Source organism: Vidua macroura, chromosome 7 (assembly GCF_024509145.1).
Source record: "Vidua macroura isolate BioBank_ID:100142 chromosome 7, ASM2450914v1, whole genome shotgun sequence".
NCBI classification, from domain to species: Eukaryota; Metazoa; Chordata; class Aves; order Passeriformes; family Viduidae; genus Vidua; species Vidua macroura.
Window position 1 is genome coordinate 23825498 of NC_071577.1, and position 18213 is coordinate 23843710.

General features: G+C 36.5%; 2 protein-coding genes across 7 annotated transcripts in view; one reads left to right on the forward strand and one right to left on the reverse strand.

The window, feature by feature from the left end:
• DPP4 (dipeptidyl peptidase 4) overlaps nt 1-5047 on the forward strand; it is a 40322-nt gene extending 35275 nt beyond the window's left edge. The window contains exons 24-26 of the mRNA XM_053982928.1: nt 2656-2728; nt 2972-3045; nt 3877-5047. Of these exons, the coding sequence (XP_053838903.1) occupies nt 2656-2728; nt 2972-3045; nt 3877-3975 (246 nt within the window). The 3' untranslated portion in view covers nt 3976-5047. The remainder of the gene's footprint in view (nt 1-2655; nt 2729-2971; nt 3046-3876) is intronic.
• A 1966-nt stretch (nt 5048-7013) lies between these two features.
• Nucleotides 7014-18213, reverse strand: part of SLC4A10 (solute carrier family 4 member 10) — a 187066-nt gene continuing 175866 nt past the window's right edge. For 4 of the 6 annotated variants that reach the window (XM_053982049.1, XM_053982052.1, XM_053982048.1 and 1 more), the window contains 3 exons: nt 15535-15602; nt 13714-13830; nt 7014-9295 (listed from right to left, as the gene is read on the reverse strand). In XM_053982049.1, coding sequence (XP_053838024.1) covers nt 9229-9295; nt 13714-13830; nt 15535-15602 — 252 coding nt within the window. In that variant the 3' untranslated portion in view covers nt 7014-9228. Of the gene's footprint in view, nt 9296-10226; nt 10253-10583; nt 10770-13713; nt 13831-15534; nt 15603-18213 lie in introns of those variants that run through there. The other 2 variants (XM_053982051.1, XM_053982050.1) reach the window with 2 other exon arrangements.

Sequence of the window (18213 nt, forward strand, 5' to 3'; positions counted from 1 at the left end):
ATTGTTAATGACTGAATATATAGACTAAAGAAACTAGTTGTGGTAAAGAGGGGTACATCCTGCCTTTGTATTACTGTGGCATTCGGTTTTACTTTATTGAAGGCAGAGAATATGAGATGTTAAATATTGTTTGTCAGGAGTCAAGTCTGAGGGAGGACTCACACTCCTAAGTGGGCTAATTAGGTATGTTCAGTGTCTTTTAAGGTAGTTGTAAACTATTAAAAATTAGAGCTTTGTAAAAGAGAGGAGTAAGCATGGGTGGTGCTCCTAATATAATCCTAGGCTGAATGGCAGAGAATCTGACGGCCTGGAAGAAACATCCCTGATGCAAAAGACTTGAGACTGAATCAGGGCAGAGCTCTGGAGGTCAGACGCAGTAGCCATGTAAAGCATACCGAAGAGACTGTTCAACTTGTGAGAACATTATTTTGCAGTTCACTCTGAATTTGATATGCTTTTGGCAAGTGTTTGAAACAGTCATAGATTTGGCAATCTTTTTCTAGCAGATTTGAAATGTTCAGTCCTTAAGAACTGCTGCATCATTAGGTTATGCAAAACAGGGTACAATTTTGTAAATATGCCATCTTGTACTGATTTGACATTTGTTCTATTATCTGAGAATATGCTAAAGGGAGAGAGACCTTCAATTTCAGCCAAACCTTAACTTGTTTGTGGAGTGCTGATAAAATGTTGACTGCTGTGTGATCTTTAGAAAAGCCAGTTACACTCAGCAGGGCCTAATTTTAAGTACTTGTGCACGTTACCTTTTCAGAGCCTTTGTCCCAGCAGTGTAACTATAAAACAGAAGTGGTAAATAAAGTTGTATTTTTTTGCTGTCCACTTAAGCTTTGTTCAGCTGCTGTTGCTTTGTTGTCTGACTGTGCCTACTTGAGAGTGCTCCCTATCTTGCAACCTTCTTTAAGGACACAAAGGTACTGTGTCCTTAAAGCATGTTTTAGGGAAAGGACTCTTCATGTGAAGTATCACCAGTGATAAAAAAGCAGAAAAAGTATCTCATATACTTCTTTCTGAAGTATTTTTACAAATAACTTTATTTTATTTAATGCCTGAAGAGGAAAAATAATGACATCCTCTTTCTAAAATGGCTTTTGCCAAGTCAGGTTCTCAGAAGTGTAGCTTAAATAAGGCTTCCACTCACAGAAGGTTTACTTAAAACAGCATTGCTTTTCTGGAAGAAAGCGTGGCAAGGTGATCTATCAATTTTCCCTCTGCACATGTGGAAAATTGTTTACTCAAAGGATACTGATTGGTTTGGGGGTTTGTTTGTTTTGTTTTTGTTGGAGTTTTTTTGTCTTTAATCTCACTGGGCCATTTCTTTCTCATATGTTCTTTTGGTCAGCTGGTTTACCAGTGCTCCTCAGTGCATCAAAGTGCTCGTCATGTTTTGGCACTCACAGCTAAATGTTATTACTCCATGATATCAAATCATCTAAATGGAAAGTGTCATGCTTCCACTGCTGGTGGATTTCCATGTACTGGATTTCTGGTGCTCTCTAGCCTTTGACTATCAAAAGGGGGCAACTGCAGTGTTACAGAGTAGTAACAAGTAAATCAGTTAGTTACAAGTAAATCAGAGTAGTTACAAGTAAATCAGAGTAGTTACAAGTAAATCAGAACACTTCTGTGTCTTGGCAGTATAATGTATTTGACTTCTTGGGGTACTAAATGCAAATCTTTGTGCAAGGATACAGCCTTAGTACAAGTTGGGAAGAAAAAAAGCAAATCACTAAATTCTGTTCATAATTTTTAGTATTTTTTTTTCTTGCCAGATTAACTGGTTGCCTTATTAAGCCTAAAATGTCTTGTCCCTTTTGTTCTCTTCTTCCTCTGCTCATGGCAGAGCACCATCCTACTCCTTTCCTTGCCCAAATTAAAAATCTTAGCTGCAGTCCTTACTGTCTTCATTCTTTAGTCACAGCAGCAAGTCAGATGGGCTAGAATGTTCTAGGGAATATGTTGTTACTATGTTTTAAATTTCTTGATTAATCATAGTCACTGATTATTTAATTTTTTCATTACTGTATCGTGTTTCCATTCCCAAAATGTAGCCTGACTTCTATTTAGAAATTTGGTCTAGTGATTTTTGTTCAGGCATTTCTCCTTCATATTTGGAGAGCACATTTTTCTAAACTTCTCGTTACCCAGTTTTACTGGAGACTGAGGCATTATTAGCACTGGCGCCTTACCTGCAGGTGAGCCTTGTGGGGAAGATAATGTGCATAGCCTCTGCAAGATCTACTCTTTGCTCTCACGGGTGCACTGTTGCCATGGCAACATTTTTTTAACTTGTCTGCAGTCAAACATGGCACACGGTGTGCTGCAGGCTACCACCATGCTGGCCATGCACTGAATGTGTACCTCGGTGCAGAGCTCTTCCCCTCGGCAGCTCCTGTTCCTTGGCAGCCATAACCTTGGTAACAGTTGTAGGTGGGTGTGGGGTGGTTTGAGTAGGGGCACCCAGCCCCTGGATGTGTGACCGTGTCCCATGGCAGTTCAGAGGGGGGTAAGCAGGGCTGTGCTTGGTTGGAGCTGAAGGACCCCAGACAGTGTCAACATGAATCAAATTCAGTTGGTAGCAAGTCATAACCTAATAAATAGCACCTTTTTTCTTTTTTTTTTTTCCTTTAATTTCAGAGTTCTACAGTAATGGCCAGAGCTGAAAAATTCAAGGAAGTTGAATATCTCCTTATTCATGGAACAGCAGATGGTGAGTTGCAGTTAATTAGACATTTTAGTATTACAGACAGGTTCGCAATTCTACTACTGACAAAACAAAAGCATGAAGGGGCAAGGCTGTTACATTTGCGTCAATAAAATAATACCGATTTTTGCAACTAATCTGTGTTTCAGTCAGCAGTGCTGGGGAGTCTAGTGTGTACATTGCTTTGATTTTCCCCCAGAGTATTACAGAAGCAGTTTTTGTTTACCTTTTTCCTCTTCCACTTTTCAGATAATGTTCACTTTCAGCAAGCAGCACAGATTTCCAAAGCTCTTGTTGATGCTGAAGTGGATTTTCAGGCAATGGTATGGTTATGTTTTGTTTATCATTATACAAATGAGAATAATAACATAAGCTCTCTGTGGTAAGGTATAAATTCATTGCCTTCTTAAATGAAAGTTCATATAGTTGCATTTCATGTTCAGTAACTGAAATGTGAACATAAAGCATGTATTTTATTTCTGCACAAGTAAAACTGTAAAGCAATACCATCTCATACTCAATCCTTTTTACCTAATCTTTCATTTTCTTAAATTTTTTGTGTTCTCAGACAAACAGCCAGTCCCAACCTTTGCATATACCCAAGTGCAATGAATAGTATCTTACAGATAGGTTAAAAGGAAAGGTTGGCTTCAACAAAATCCCAGATAGCCTGTCCATCACGTCTGGTGTTTACTGTACTTGTAAGACAAGCAGTTACTTGCTATTTCTTATGTTGTGCATGGAAGTTCTCAGACTAAGGTGCAAGCTCTTCCTTTCCTACATTCTCTCAGCCCTTGGGGAGCAGTGCTAGAAAGGATGATGTATAGAAGGAGGCCAAGTGCATGGTTTTCCTTCAGCCAAACTCAAAGGACATACAGAGAGAGAGGTCAGGCACCCCTCATAACTGAACCTCCATGTGGACGAGCCACATGTTGTGTTTACACCTTCAGCATAAAAACAGAGCATGTCCCATATGTAAAGAAGGAGCTTGTGTCATAGCAGCTTCCTACCCCATCATGTCTTTGCCTCCATGCTGAAAGCCTCATGCTAGGATCATTTTAAATTGCTGCACAGGTTTTTATGTCTGTCATGTTTGATTTATATCATTTAGATGTAGCTGCAACTAACACTCTCTGTATTTCTCTTTCACACAGTGGTACACTGACAAAGACCATTCCATCTCCGGTCAAGCACACAAGCATATTTATACCCATATGAGTCACTTCATAAAGCAGTGTTTCTCACTGCACTAGCACCAGCATTTTGCCTGTTAGTGATGGTACTTCTCCAGAAAACTCTCATGATAATGTACTCTGAGCCAGTATAAATCAAGATGAGAGAAGAGTCAGCTCTTGGGATACCAGTGTACACAATGAAATGCTAATCTTTATAATGATTCCTGTTGCCAAGCAACTATTGCATTTTTATTGATTGTATTTAATCGGGTCTTAACATCACCAGAATGATGTTGGAGACTTCTAGGAAGCATGGTACTTGCTTGAGTAATTACCTTTTGATATTTCAGTCTAAAAGAGAAACAATTCAGTTTGTATATCAGAGAAATGAATGATAAAATGTCACATGGCAATCAGTTGCAGAATAAAAATATAATAATGTTTCCATCAAAAATGAATGAACCCTGGGGTAATTTCTGTGAAAATAATGAAGAAATGTTTTTGCAGAAATTCATAAAGCTTAATAATTCTTATTTTAAAATTGGTATCAGGAATACTGCAATGTTAATATGTGCAGATTGAAATACTTTATGCTGCAGTTCCTGAAGTGAGTGTGTTTTCTCTGCATTCCCTTGTATTACAGTTGTAGAAGTCTTGCAAGGCAAGCACATAACAAGCTTTCGCCAAAGATTTTGAATGATACCTAATCAAAGCAATGGCAATGAATTTCTTTGTGTGCTATCATAAAGTACTGTGATTTTTGCTTATTTTATAGTAAAAACGGCTGCTACACTGGGAATCTGCACTGCAAAATCTCCTCTGGGAACAAGAGCCCCCTTTTTAATATAGAAGTTGCTCATGTACTGGTGAACAGAAACTGCTTCTTACACTGAAACATAAAACATTACAATGCGAACTAGCGGTCACTTACAGCAAGGGCTGGACTGTCACTCTCCCGTGAACAGGCTCTTTGGCAAAACTGCTTTCCCTTACAGCCTACCAATAAATAACTGCTTTCTTTACAGCACTCCAGGTAGGCTTCTCCATCTAATCTGAGGATTAGTTTTCTTAATTTCACATAGAAAAAATGCAGTCTACTTGTACTAAAAATTGTGCTTCTTTAAAATAATAAAGATATTAATTTATGAAAGGAGGTGTAGTCCATGTCATTGAAAATGTTGCTTCAGAAAAAGAACACTAGATTTTTTTTTAAATCCCCATTAATTTTGAGGATTACTTACAGTGAAGCTTCTGATTTTATGTAATGGTATCATGTAATGGAGTGTGACATGATTATCTAACGCTTAGCTTCTTGGTATTACATGCCAGCATCTGATTATGTCTGTATTGTGGGTTATTAGTGACATTAGGTGTGAATGTAAAAGTACTCATGCAGACAGATAAAGCATGGGGAGGAATGTTAAGACACTTTGTGCAGCTTGTCCTTAAATGAGAAAGTCTCAAATAGAAAATCAGATTTTGTTTTCACAAACTAACAATTCCTTGACTCACAAAATAAGATGGGCAGTTTTGTTCTGTTTGTTGGCATTTTTTTGAAACACACTGGAGCTGGGTTTTGCAAATACCATCTTGGGTTCAAGGGAGTAGTGGTTCTAATGTAGACTGGTACCACTGTTAAAGTTCTACAGGATTACAGGCTGTCAGTTATCTCCAAGAGGTTTTATCATCACATCTCTCATTCTTTTGAGTCAAGGCAAAGAAACCTATATCAGTATAAGGTAGATCCCAGCAATACAGGCAGGTTATAAAAAAAGAGTATCATTATGATATGGGTTGTGTATGCAAGGGTAAATAGTTAGGATTTTTTTTAATGTTATCACTCACACTGTCATAAAAAAAGTGTTTCTGTAAGTCAGAAAACTATTTTCACTAGGCTCTCATTAGATAAGAGCAAGAATTAGTATAATTTAAAAAGTAAGTGAAACTAGAAATTATATGGTTTGAGTCTTTCATTAAGATGCAATTCTTTGCATCTGACCTGTGTTAATGATTCTAGCATCTCACTGGGAAACTTCTGTACTCTCAATACATCATCCCCTTTTAACTGTCTTATCTGCAAGGCATTACATAATGGAATGCTAATTACCTTTGTCTGGAAAGCAACTTCTAAGATATGCTGCTAATAGACAATGATGCAACTTTTAAAACAAAAGAAAATTTCATTGCTATAGTAAGTGTCCTAATTAACATCAATTCAGTGTCTAATTTTTCACTCTGGTAGAACTCCCTCAGCTCCAAAAATAATGCAGGCAATAGGATGATAGAGCTGCCTCAGGGAACTGACAACTTTCTTGAACTGCATGAGCACAGGTAAATAACTAAAACTGAGGCCACAGAAAATATCTAGCTCATTTCATTAATGTCCAAGGCTAGAAGTCAGTGGTGCCTGAATTACTGAAACATGCTAGTTAGTTGCACACCTACCAGTTATGGGTTTTCTCTGTGGTTTTTTTTTTCCTATGTGAAATGGATGTTTAAGTTTGTTGTACAATACACTTCGTGTAAAATCCTAACAGAAGCAGCAGAAGCTTGAGGTCTCACTGTTACCATTCTTAGGCTTGGACAAGACTTCTAGTCTTTGGTTTAGTAATTGGTGAAAAAGCTCAAAAAGGGATTTAGTAAGATGGAGTCAATACTGTATGTAGTACCGTGATTCGTGGCCTTAAAGTTTTTCAGTAGCAAAAATTGAGGGTTCTGAGAAGAGCAGAAACATTTTAAAATGTATGACCTTACCCATTGATCTCTAAAAAGACCTGCTTTTTCCAAATAATCTCTCTCAGGAGGTAGGGGGACCAACTCAGGAGTAGTAAATTGGAGCTTCATTCCCATTCTCTTCCTGGAACAGTGACCTCTGAGCTGTCCCCAGTGTCACGCTTGCTGTTAAGGTCAGACCAAGTGCATCACCACCAACTCCACCCAGGGAGCAACACTCACAGCCTTGCATGCTTCAGTGAGATTCCACTTGCAAAGGGACCCATGCTGGGCTCTACCACTCATTAATTTGGGAAGCCCATTCAGGTCAGGTAGACATTTCAAATATTGCATGGTATTGCAAACCTCTTCCGGATTTTGCAGTATAAAAATAAAATTGAAAATTAGTTAGGATAAATATTTATTTTCACATAACATATCTTAATTGTGAAAAACACAATAGTCTATTCACATGTACACATAAACTTTTGTAATAAATTACATCCAAGAAGTTGAGTAATTTTGACCAGGAATATGAAATTAGAAGTAAATATAGCACTACATCTGCTTTACATTGTGTGTGATTTCAGAATGTTAAGATTAGCATTGGAAAAGCACTTAAATTCACGCAAAACCAGAGCGTTTTAAAATAAAACCACTCTGAAATACTGAACAGAAATACAGAATGCCATTGAATACACTGATTTCTTAATATTCTAAGAGTTGGTCAAGTGAAGCTAATACATTTTGATTGTATACATTATCCGTAACAAAGTCAGCAACATGTTAAAACACCATCAGGCTGCTTTCAGGACAAACCAGTATTGAGCTTCTATACTAACTTTAAAACAACTGGAATCTTACAATTTATCATCAAGTACACAAAACAAAGCATTTAACCTTAATGCATCAGATTTTTTTTCCTAAATTTACATATACAAAACATTGAATTAGATGTGAATCTTTCTTCGCATCCATTGGATTTTTTTTCTCCATAAAAATGGCTTTTAATGGGCTTTGATAATGCTAAGGTAAATTTAGAACAGTGACCCTATTAAGTTTGCAGCAAAATGCAATTATTTATGGCTAAAGTATTAAAACATACACACTCACATACACAAAAACATTGGAATACTTTAAATGTGCTGAATGGGAAAACTTGTTCACGAGGTGTATAGAAAATTAGCGTATTTGGGAAAGCTGGGGAATGTTAGAGCCCTATGGATGAGTTCTTACAAAGATTGCAAGACTACAATTCTTATTTTTAGGATTCAAAGTTACAGCATAATACTGAGAGTTAGCTTTCATTTTAATAATTTAAAAATTTATCTTAAAAAAATTTAAAAATCAGTGAACTCCAAATAACACAATAAAACTTCAGCTCCACATCCCTGTTCATTCAATACCTAATCTCGCAGTCTTTTACACAAAAGAACAGCTTGAAGGATCAGGCAGTAACAAAATCCATTACAAAAAATGTATAGCCTTATAGCCACATTTTACTTTGCAATGTTGTTTTTATCTTTTAATCAATATGTACTTGATGGAATAATAAAGAGCTGTAACAAAACAACAGCAGGATACCCATTTAAGTATTATACACAATCTCTGAAACAAAGAGCTTTACAGTTGTTAGTGGAGAGAAGACAATATAAATACGTCCTTTATGTGGCTGAATTTTAGGCAATAAAGAGGAAGATCATTGGGCAGGTGATAAAACTGCATGTGGGGTATAGTTTGTATCTACAAAATTTTCCCTATTATAAAATAATGGATTGATAAATGACAAAATACATTGTTTTGGCCTACCATGGCAACATTCATACAATACAAGATAAGATACCGTAATCACAGATCGCATTTTACGAAATACTGTACCCATGTTTCACATCAAAGGATGTGGTGGTGTTCTTTAGCTAAGGTGAGAAAATGTTTTAATATATAATTTTATATATATATATATATTTATATATATATAGGACTATGTTCCAGTTACATACAAATTTTAATATTAAATACACTGTATTAAATCAAGGAAAACTTCACAAATACAGAATCTGACCCTGCAATTCACATTGCAAAACTGAATCCATGACTTCAAATGGACAGATGAAGGAGGAAAGTATTATCCTTGTTAGTTTATTCATGGGGTCAGATCAGCTGTTATTTTATAAACTTCTTAATGTTTGTTTGTCAGTTTGGGTCTCCAGAAATCATTTACTAGTTAGGTGATTTAAAAAAAAAAATTGGAACAAGGGTTTTCAAGTTCATCTTGAATCAAGATTATTAAGTATTTTCACACAGAAAAAGTAGCAAAATACAGTACAAACCTATTAACAGGAAAGTTGAATTTGAAAGAAAATTTGCTTCTTACATTTCTGATACGAGTACTGATAAATGGCCAAGATCAGCAACGAACACAAAGATTTTTTGCATTGGCTACTTCAGACATTTACATTGATACTAGACAAGGTAGACAAGGTGGAATGAGACAAGTATTGCACTACATTACCTGTGCTAGTTTGAGATGAAAGACAAAAGTTACAAGGTAAATAATTTATATTTAGTGGTTGTGGCACTCCTTTAATTCATTTGTAAAAAAATTACTTGAAGAGCAAGTCATAGACAAGTCTCCCGGTCAACACCTTTCCCTGAGTCAGCTTTCTTCTCTTTTCTGATTTCAGCACTAGGAAACGAAAGGGGAAACAAAAAATATAGAGTTATGGTAGCACTATCACACACACAACTATATATATATAAAATCTACCTGAAAACCAACATTGCACAGATAACTTTATTTTTCATGCTTCATGGCACAAACTGGGAAAGCAAGTGAAAACTTCTGTGCTGAATGGTGTAGAAGACATCAGGCAGCATTTTAGTGACAAGGTAAGTAGAGAACTTAAGATGTACAGACAGCCAACATGCAAGCAAAGATAGCCACTTGTTTTTTTCTTTTTTGGCAAATACAACTTAATTTACTAAATAATGGTAATGGTACAGTTCTCAGACAATACCAGCACATTTTTAAATGGAACAAACAAGAGGTCACAGTAAGTATTTCTTGTCTTTAAAATGTATTCTCTTGTTCAGCTGTACATTTAGAAGGAATGTTTCTGAACTAGAGTAATGCAAGCCAATATCCAGCAAATATTTGGCTTTCAGTCTTGACTGGGGAGAGCAGAAGTCTGGGGAGGATGGGGAGAGACAATATTCCCCATGTGGAGTGTAATGCATACTTCCCCATGTATGTATTATAAGGAAATTAAAAAAAAAAAAAAAAGCCTGAAAGATCAGACACAAGCCATATCATTCAGAACACTAAACCAGAGTTCAAATTTGGATTCAGCTTTTTTTTTTCCCAGTTAAAACAATGTTGATTTGCCTACAGAAAGCAATATACGTGCAAAGCAGATGATTTTTTTGTGTGAGTGTCCTAATTTACAACAGCGTAAATAAATAAAAAGTCGTTCTTCCAATGAGTCTCAATCACAGTATGAAAATGCAAAGAGGCTTCCACAACACAGGCAAATCAAGCCTTCAACAAAGAGTGGCAGGGTATCTAAAAAAAAAACAGATGGTTCTGAGAACAAACCTGTAGCAAACACATAACCTACCAGGTTTCATGGGAATAATTCCTTAACTAGAATGAATGAGAAATAGGCTGAGTTACGCAAGGCTTAGAGAAAGCAAGATCAATTCTCAAATTCTTAAGGTGATTCATGCACAATTCTACAATCATTTGACATTTTTCTTCACATAAAAATTGCTTTAAGGATACAATTCAGTTCAGCCAAAGCTTACTTCTATGCCTATGGCAGCTTCCAGAGGTGTTAATGGAAATAGCTAAAGAATACCAACTTCTGCCACTTCAAGTGCCAAACCTGTCACCTTCTGTAGAACAGTGATAGAATTGGGTACGTTACACTTTCTGCACACAAAGGGTATTCAAACAAATGCCGAAGGGGGGTGAATGGAAAGTGCAGCAGTACAGCAGGCAGGGAGTTACCTGTGCTTAGTAAAAGCAAACACTGAGGTGTTGTATGCCTTACAGTCTATAATATTTCCACGTTTTAGGTGCCTCTGTGATACCAGGAAAGTCTTCCTTCTATTTAGGATTCACATCTCTGAGCAGCTCCTGCAGATGTGGGCTTTAATGCCTTGAGAAATTTGAAAAAAAAAGGACAAGTCCAGTCTTTTTCCAGTAAAACATGTCACTGGTGGATCTGTAAAGGAGTTGGAGCTCTCTTCCTCCCTACCAAGGGAGTAGCCTAACACACCTGAGCAGGAAGGTCTGGGATGTGGGATGTTCATATCTTCAGGTCCAAAAGGGAACTCACTCATATCTACGAAGTGACAGATGCCTCTTTCTCCAATATTTTAAAAGACGGCTAAGTCTGTCTCCTGTCCATGGTCAGATCTGCATATGCTTTGAAATTGCTCTCTGGAGGGCTTAATACTATGAGCAAAGACAGAGGAATGTCTAGTTACATGTACCAAAGAGGGCTGTGCTTCAGATAGGTGCACTGGTGTTCTGTTCTACCAAGAAAGGCTCAAAGGCAGACCTTTAGGTCCCTGGGAATTTTAATAATAAAAAATGAAGGTTGGAAAATTGTAAAGTTCAGGTGCCTCTATGGCTAGGCAACTTGACTGAATCTTTGTAAGTCCTCTCTTTAGACAGGTAAAAACATTCAGGAGCCTGGGATGTAAGAGCTCTCTCACACTATGCTACTTCACAGAATCAGGGCCAGGGCACATCTTGTGATAGAAACTATCCATGCATCAGACTGGGAAGTCATTTGTATAAACCCTTCCTGTCTAAAATCTCTTTTTGTAGATAATCTTAGTTTATAACTGGCCAAGTCAACTCAGTGTTTAATTACTATGAGTAACTTCCTGTTAATTGGTCAGTGCCTTGCACAAAAGGCCTTACATAAAATCATAGTATACTATCATAATTTAATTATCCCCATTTAATAATATTTTGAGATATAAGGAAGCAGAACTGACAGGAGAAAGGAAGTACTAAATGTTATGTAGTTGAACTTCACAAGGCATCAGTAAAATTTATTTCAAAATGAGATTTTTTTCCCCCTCTATGATAAGGTACCCTTCACTGTGGAAATTGTTAATCTAATACTGCTGATCTTGATCATTTGCAAAAATTATCCTTACACCTGCTACCATTCCAAGCTTTTTTTCCTCACTAATTACCTAGGATTGAATTATATCCTCATTTAATGATACATGCATTATGCTCTATAATATTTTTATAGTTCTATCCCTAATATGACTTAAGATTAAAGTTGCTCATGGCTTTGCTTATCAGAAACAAAGTCTTTCAGGGTTAAAGCTCTTTGAATCTACTCCTTTCTCAGAATCTGAGACAAACTAGAGCACCTGAAAATGCAGGATTTCAGAGTGTTTAAGGTTGGTTGTTTACAATGAGACACTCATATCTAAAACCAGAAAAATCTTTTCTCCTGAGTCTTTGTTTTCAAGAGCAAAGATACAAGAACAGATTGAAAATAAGACCTTTAGAAAATTGGTTTCTATTTCACTGCAGTTTAAAGGGCAAAACTCTTATCTGAGCCACAATCTGTGTGGATGCTCTTTGTTCAGAGGGTCAAGTTTACATCATCTATCAACATCCACCAGGAAAATTACAACTCCTGTGTACCCAGGGGCTGTGAATGTACCACGTCAGGTTCTTCTCTTTCTCCAGGCTTTCACAGCCTGGACAGCAGAAGAACTTGACGTAAGAAAACCCTCCAGTACATCCTCCTCCCGTGCACCACACTGATTTCAGTGACCTTTCAGGATCCTTCAGTCCATGTGCAGGGTGGAAGGCAAACAAGGACTATGCTATTTTGACTGTCAGTGAAATATCATAAAAATGACCACATTAACGGGCTGCTGCATGGGTGTCTGAAATGAAGGTTCTCTGGTGATCAACTGCTCAGTCTTGTTTATGCAGTACAGGAAAAGGAACAACTCTGAAAGGCAGCATGCCATTTTGGGGCAACAAAATTAAAAACCACTATCACTACAAGTGTTCTCTTACTGCATCTGTTCACCTTGAAACAATGACTAGCTGTTTCAAACATGGGCTTTTGAAAAATATATTTATAAATGGGCAGAATATAATTCTGTATTTTAAAAAAGATTACTAGGAATAAATTCAGTTTCACATTTAATACACTACACTATTTAAATACAGAGTAAATTTCAAATTCTAATATTTGAGACTTTAGTGAAGACATTTTACATTCTTATTTGAAATTTCTTCTCATTTTGTCTCCCCAAAAACTACAAAGTCAACTCATTTGGGTTCCAAGGTGACACCATTTTGAATCAGAAGACACAATCAAGGAAAAGGTTTGGGTGAGGATCTTACCTTTGGGGAATCAGCTTCTAGAGTGATTAAGTTAGGAATGGGAGCTTATGACAGAAGTGTGATACAAAACAATTAAATAGAAAATTAAATAGAAAATAGTTACATTTTAAATTTATGGAAGCAGAGGAAAAAGTTCTCTTAGAAAATCACACTGTGCTTGATTTTAATATTTTCTTATTCCTGTCATAACTCTGTAGCATAGATAAAATAACGTGTCTTCATTTTACTGGACAAAAATCTAAAATTATTTAACTGTTTTGAGTACAAGTGAAGTAGGCAGAAAAATGTAAAGAAATGATGCAATCATAAAATTATTTTCACTCCAAATATTATTAGATTGCATTCAGAGTACTGGGTTCTTCATACAGCTATTTCCAGGGTAGTGGTGATCACTTCTTTTTTCAAGAGGAAAGAACAAAAGCAAGCAGAACAAATGCAGTATCCAGGTGGAGGCTGGTGGTTCATTACACAAGCATCAGGCATGCTCAGCTTCATTTTCCACTGGAGCATAACTAAGTACCATGCAAATATTTGTGATTTATGTTTTTAAATAAATAGTGAGTTTGTGGTTTGAGCTCAGAATATTACGACTGGACATAAGAAATAAAACTTCAAAATGCTAAAATCTTTCTAATCCCTAGCAAAATATTCTAATATTGGTTTGACACCAATATATAAAGTATAATGAAGTAAAAAAAAATTAAGACCTTTTAGAAGGAAAGCTTGACTCCTTATCTTTTGCATTCTCTGAGGATATTAACAATGTCTTCCACACAGCAGTTTTTGCCATTTCATCAGAAATGTTTATCACAGATGGGTCATCTCTAGAGAAGAATGAAAGTAAATACACAATAAAACAATCAGCAATCAGCCTTGTTACTTATTAACTCAATAAAAGTCCTTGAAAACTGATAGTGATGACAATAATTAAGTGCAGTGTAAGTTAAGAGATTATGTTGAACTTCAGAAGTCCTGAACAGTTACTTAAATACTCTCTCAGAACATCTTAGCACTTCTAAAGTATTTTCTTCCTCCAACAGCAATTAATCACAGTAACATTAATAAAATTTATTGTGTTGCTCCCAACTAATAAACAAGAGAAAAATTAAGAAGTGTGAAATTAAATATTGCCCAAGATCTCACAGCATGATAGTGGCATCACTGGATTAAACATGATCCCAAAAGGTCCTACTTATGCTCTGAAACTCCACTTACTTTTAAAACTATTTTAGAAGCAATCAAAATCCTTAGCAAAATAAAATATTTAAGAGAGCTTAAATATTTTTTAGTATTTAATTTAACAGCTAATAAAAATGCCACAATTAAACAAACTAATCAATAGGCTTAAGTAGCACTTTGTAGCCATTGTGCTCTTTGATTTACCTGGACTACTCCAAACATGTATTTATACACTTAATAATAATAAAGACTTAAATGTTTTAAGGGGTTGCCTGTACATTATTCCTAACTTCACACTTGGCATTCAGTAAGCCCTCAGTAAACTTGCTGTTGTGTGTTTTGGGAACCACTTTAATCACGAACACCTTGACTCTTGTTTTTAACTGCAACTCTTACAGCACAGAGAGTCAGGTATTATCCAGGCAACTCTACCAACGTCAACACACAAAGGAGATCAATAGAGATCACACTGCAAGATAAATTAAGCTACATATTCCTAATATAAATTACAACAAGCAGGTATGGACAAAACAAGAAAAGAACCAGACCATTAGTTGTGTGATGAGTCAAAGGAAGTAGGCTGGGATTTTTCAGAGACACAGTTACAAATCTCCTGATTTGCGTTAGGAGACATTACGTTAACTTTGTGTTAAAATGTTAGAGAGAAGGCCACTCTGCGATGATGTTCTATGAAATCACATTCATGCAGATGTTACTGTCACCAGATATTTCAAATCTTTTATTAAGAATTTCTTTCTGAAAACTTCAAATTATATGCATTCCTTATGGGCTGGCAACATGTATTATTACTATCTGGTAACACGTATTATTACATCTATAACATAGATGTTCATGCTTTTTTAGTTGTGTCAACCCTGCATTATGCTTTATTTACCTGGGACAGCTCTTGATTCACTCATTATCTTACATAACAGGATTTAATCAGAATGTTTTAGAATGTAATACTGTAAGAACCTAGTTTTTCTGCAGTGTTTTCCAAACCTATCCTGGATCTCTGCTTGCATCAGGTTGAAGGGTTTGACCTGCTCTACATCTTCCTTTTGCACTGTGCATATCAGGAGCCAAAGTTCATTGAGAACAGCCTGATCCTTCAGTCCTGTCCAATGGAAAACTTCCAACTAGTGTGTCTTTTTCCTAGGGAATGTGAGCTTTTGTGGAGAGATTAGAAAAGGGCAGGCTTTGTTAAATGCTGCAGTGTGTGGTTCAGTTCACCTATCCATACCAAAAAAAACATCCTCCTGATATTTAGTAAGCATTATGAATAAATACTGTGGCATGTTTACTTTATTTAATTGCAACTCACCTAAAAGAGGAAAGGTATATTTTACCTGTAATGTCCTTCTAGTGGTAACTGAACAGTCCCTTCCTCTTCCATTGCTAACATACTTTGCTCTTCCTAGAACAAAGGAATTTAGACATGAGACAGGATATGAAACTGTGAAAAGTGAAATTTGCGTACTTGAATTATCTTTCCATTTTCTTTAAGTATTTATTTGAAGTTCTTAAAGTAAGATACTTTTCAACTTTTACTTAAGCAGTTGACATTTAAAACCTTCTATTTTAAAAGATGTATCTTCACTTAATGCTATTTTCCAATGCCAAATAGAGAGTTGTTTTGTAACAATAAACAGGAGAATTATTAACAGTGAGTGAACAACTGTCTGATGATTTTTAAATAACACTGATAACAGGATATATGCATTGATGTTTACGTGCAAAAATTAGGGAAGATGATTTAAGTTTGCACACACAGTTTTAATACTGATAATACTGATTTTAGTACTGATTTTTCAGTGAAAGGTAATGAAACAAGAGACCCAAAATTAGTTTTCACTTGAAGAGAATTAAGAGATAAATCTACCAAAAACCTTATGTAAAGTTATAACAAATTTAGCAAATCTGCCTTAGAGGGAGGGGAGAAGAATGGAGCAGCTCTCAAGCACCATGTCCTGCCTGCAAGAGCAAAGGAAAACAACCTCCAGAAGAGATTCCAATGTCCACACCCCTGACAAGGAGAGCCACAGCTCGGAGGTGAACGAGTCTTGGCAGGAGCGTAACCGTCAAATCTTGCTCTAAATTGTTGCGGTGTGTGTGAGCAGGTGTGTGTGACACCTGGAGACCTCCACAGCTTTCTTCCCTTTATAACAGTTTCCCTTTGTAACAGTTTTGGCCAGAGCCTGCCTGAAAGCATGGGTTGGCTGAAAAGAGACTTTATCATTTTCTGGCAGATTGCCCAAGCCCCACGTGTGTCACAGACACTAATTGTTGTATTAGCAGTAAGAGCCAGTACAGTTTTCCAAAACAGTAGGATATCAGTTCTCTCTGCTCAGAAATTTGTTTCTTCAATGGTTTATTATTACAATTATTTCAAAAGTCACAATATTTTTTTTCTGTAAATGTGGAAGTTCTTTGTTCGTTCTTGTCTCAGAAAGACTTAATTGATTAACATCAAAGTGGCTTCCAAAGGAGGTCTGTAAGGAGAAGGCATCTATCATATCCACTATAAATGTACAAAGCCCTGGAAAAAACATGGCCTAAAAATATAAAAACAACTTAAGTGATGAAATTAGGATCCAATCAAGTAAGTTTCAGATCCTGTCAACTACATTTCTGAATATTCTTGTGGGTAGAATACTTCTATTTTTAAAAGCTGTGTGATAGCAACTCTCCAATTAATTCCTTAGGCTACATGTCAGAAGTTTTTTATTACTAGTTAATTTTGTCATTTCCAGGCTTCACAGCTTCATAAGTTTCTGACAGTTGAACAGTTTTAATAATAGCTCTAAATATTTAGAAATGCCAAAATATGTAAAAATAACCTCTCAAAATAGACAGTGAATGAAATAAAGTAACACCAGTAGATTTTCCCAGTTTTGTTTTCTGATGCCATCTTATCAAGCAAGGGAAGGAAAGTGACATATAACCAAAACATAAGTATAACAAGGAATTCTTTCCAATAACCAGACCCACAAGAAAAGAGCTACCTTGGTTACTTCTGGTTACTCTGAATTGTGATGACAACAGACACCGTGATGAAACATCTCTCTGGTCTGCTTTGATTCATGGGAGAAAACAATGACTCACATATTTTAATTTCAGCCTGGTAGTTTTACAGACACATACCGAATAGTAAATAATCATCTTGATGTTTCTTACAGGTAAAATCTTTTCCCCAGACTATATTCCATGACAGTATGTTGAATGTGTCAAGGAAATCAAAGTTAAGCTTTTGCCAGGTTGCAGATGAGGCAGGGAGTTGTCAAAGGTCACAGAAGAATCAATCCTAAAGGCAGAGTAATCTAGTTTGTGTAGTTACCCATTCAAATTATTAGCTCATGTCCTATTTCTGCAAATAAAGCTACTAATGGCAATCCTTAACACACACATTTCACTGATCTTGGATCATGTCTCAGGGCATTCTTAAGCATAATTTTCAAGTTGATAAAGAATTATCTGAAAAACATATTCCTTGAAATAAGTTGAGGAGTCCAGATCTGAAACAGCCAACTGGGTGGTAATGCCACAGGATGCAAGTCTGAGCATTTGATTAACAGGGTTTGCAGTGTCACTGACCTTTTCATTACAAGTCAAAGTGAATTGTTCCTGCAATAGCACAAGGACAGCTCTGGCCCAGAGTGTAACTGGGACACTGCACAGGGTCATGACATTGCTGAGCAGAAAGGGCATAGAGTGATGCCTTGTGCCCTGTGTGAGGCTCAGAGGCAGCTGGGACATCCACAGGCCTTAAATTCTGCACTTCTTTCCTCAGCGTCTCCTGCAGGGATGAGACCCAGCCCAGTGCAGCATCCAAGTGCCCCAGGGCTAGGATCTGAGGGCTTTCCTACAGGCATAGGTTCATCTCTGCACACCATCTGAGTGGGTCTCAGAAGCAGTCCCCAGGAGTACTGTGGATAATATTTTATATGACAGTATGACAGCCTAAGAATCTACATCCCCACCTAAGCCTATCAGATTTGTAACCTTAAAAGCACTTATGCAAAATATGA